Source organism: Cladophialophora immunda (assembly GCF_000835495.1).
Source record: "Cladophialophora immunda strain CBS 83496 unplaced genomic scaffold supercont1.54, whole genome shotgun sequence".
NCBI lineage: Eukaryota > Fungi > Ascomycota > Eurotiomycetes > Chaetothyriales > Herpotrichiellaceae > Cladophialophora > Cladophialophora immunda.
Genome location: NW_015622594.1, coordinates 1 through 1,625, shown reverse-complemented (window position 1 = coordinate 1,625; position 1,625 = coordinate 1). Strand labels below are relative to the sequence as shown.

Here is a 1,625-nt window from a genome sequence, read left to right as displayed (position 1 = left end):
ACCTAAGCTTTGATTTATTCGGAGCGGTCACGAAACAAAGGTCTATTTCCTACTTCCGTGGTCGTGCTTTTCTCGAAAGAGAAGAAGGACGATATTGTTTTATTATGCTACGGGCCATTTACCACAACCATGCGGAGCGGCGTCTCATTGTTAACACCTTAAAATAGCTACCTAAGTGCGCTGAGTCCAACATTGCATACGGTGACTGATCTAGGCTCGGTGCTTCACCCCAGATCAAGCCGCCTTTTCACCCGGTGCGCGACAGCCGCCAAGAAAGGCATTTTTACACTCTCTCTTTCTGGTCTTCTCGCATGTCGTCTTTCCGCCGTCTGTGCACTTAGGGATCTGTTCGCTAGCTGATGTGGGCTGGATGCTCGACCTCGCTCATCTTCTTCGGCACTGTGACCATTCGAAGATGGCGGTGGGCCGACCAAATCTATCTCCTCCGGCACGAGAGGTTCAAGAGTTTCCGCTCGCGACTCGAACACGCGCAGACCGAGTGGATTCTTTGCGCGATACTTAGCCACCTCCTGGCTTCCTTGTGAAGGAAAGCCTAGAAACGAGACGACTGATCCCCACATACTTTGGTCCTCTTCTTCGCTGACCACGGGTCGGACGCTTAAATGGCCCCTATCGTCGCTGTTTTTGTACTTATCCTCGAGGTAGATAATGGAGACGTCCCTATATGTGTCTCCGGCATCACGCAACACTAATCGACGGAGATCTCGGTGTGATCGGTACTGCTCCAGCGCCTCCATGTCCTCTCGCGGGGGATAAGTGAGAAAGTAGTGATTGTAGTGGGGTAAGCTATCCCAGAGCTCTCTCGCCAATTCATCCTGACCCGATTCGTAGTAACAGATGATCTCATAGCATGTCAGAACCAAAAAGATTGGGGAGAGGTGGGCGTGGTTATCCCGCAATCGGTCCTTAATCGTCTGACAGACGAAATGGACTTGTCCTAAGAAACCGAGCTTTAATAGGCAGACGATGTAATTTCGCAAAGTACGAAAGGTCCACAGATCTTGCGGATAGAAACTCTCCCCTCGCCTCTGGATGTACTTTACGAACGACACCGTCGCCACACTCTTGTAGTCGTCCAGCGTCCGGCATATAAAAGGTTGGTCCGGATTTTGACCTGAAGCCTCGACGGTGTGGCATAGCGTGAGCGATCGACTGGATAGATAGTGTTTGACTATCTCGAAGTCCTGTTTAGGGGGGTCGACCAGTAGATGGAGTGGATGGTGAACAATGTGTTCCCAAAGTCGCTCTGCCTCTTCTTTTTCTCCCAAGTGCAGCGAACAAATGAGTTCGTAGCATTCCCAACTGAAATACAAAGGGGATCTTCCGTTCGAGTGACCGATCAGTTTTATTTTTTCCGTTCTACAGATATGTTGCCCGCAGACAGGCCAACCACATTGGAGGAAATTGATAACAATTTCGCGAAGCTTGTAGAACCTTTCCAGAGGCCACGTCCTTTGGTTCTGGTCAGGGGAGGTGGCTGTTGTCTGGGGCGGTGAGGTTGATATCCCCGTAGACTGAATGAATGCCTCGGTATCTAAATATGGCGATAGCCAGAAAGCCATTATATGCATGTATAATCTGGTAAAGGGGAAAAAAAAAAAAAA

The 1,625-nt window shown here is 49.7% G+C and overlaps 1 protein-coding gene across 1 annotated transcript; it reads right to left on the bottom strand.

Moving 5' to 3' along the window:
* Positions 1-224: 224 nt before the first annotated feature.
* PV07_12676 (uncharacterized protein) lies at positions 225-758 on the bottom strand (the record flags this gene model as incomplete). The annotated part of the gene is made up of 1 exon (XM_016400224.1): positions 225-758. One exon carries the CDS (start codon positions 756-758, stop codon positions 225-227), a length of 534 nt encoding a protein of 177 aa, XP_016242130.1.
* Between the last annotated feature and the right edge of the window lie 867 nt (positions 759-1,625).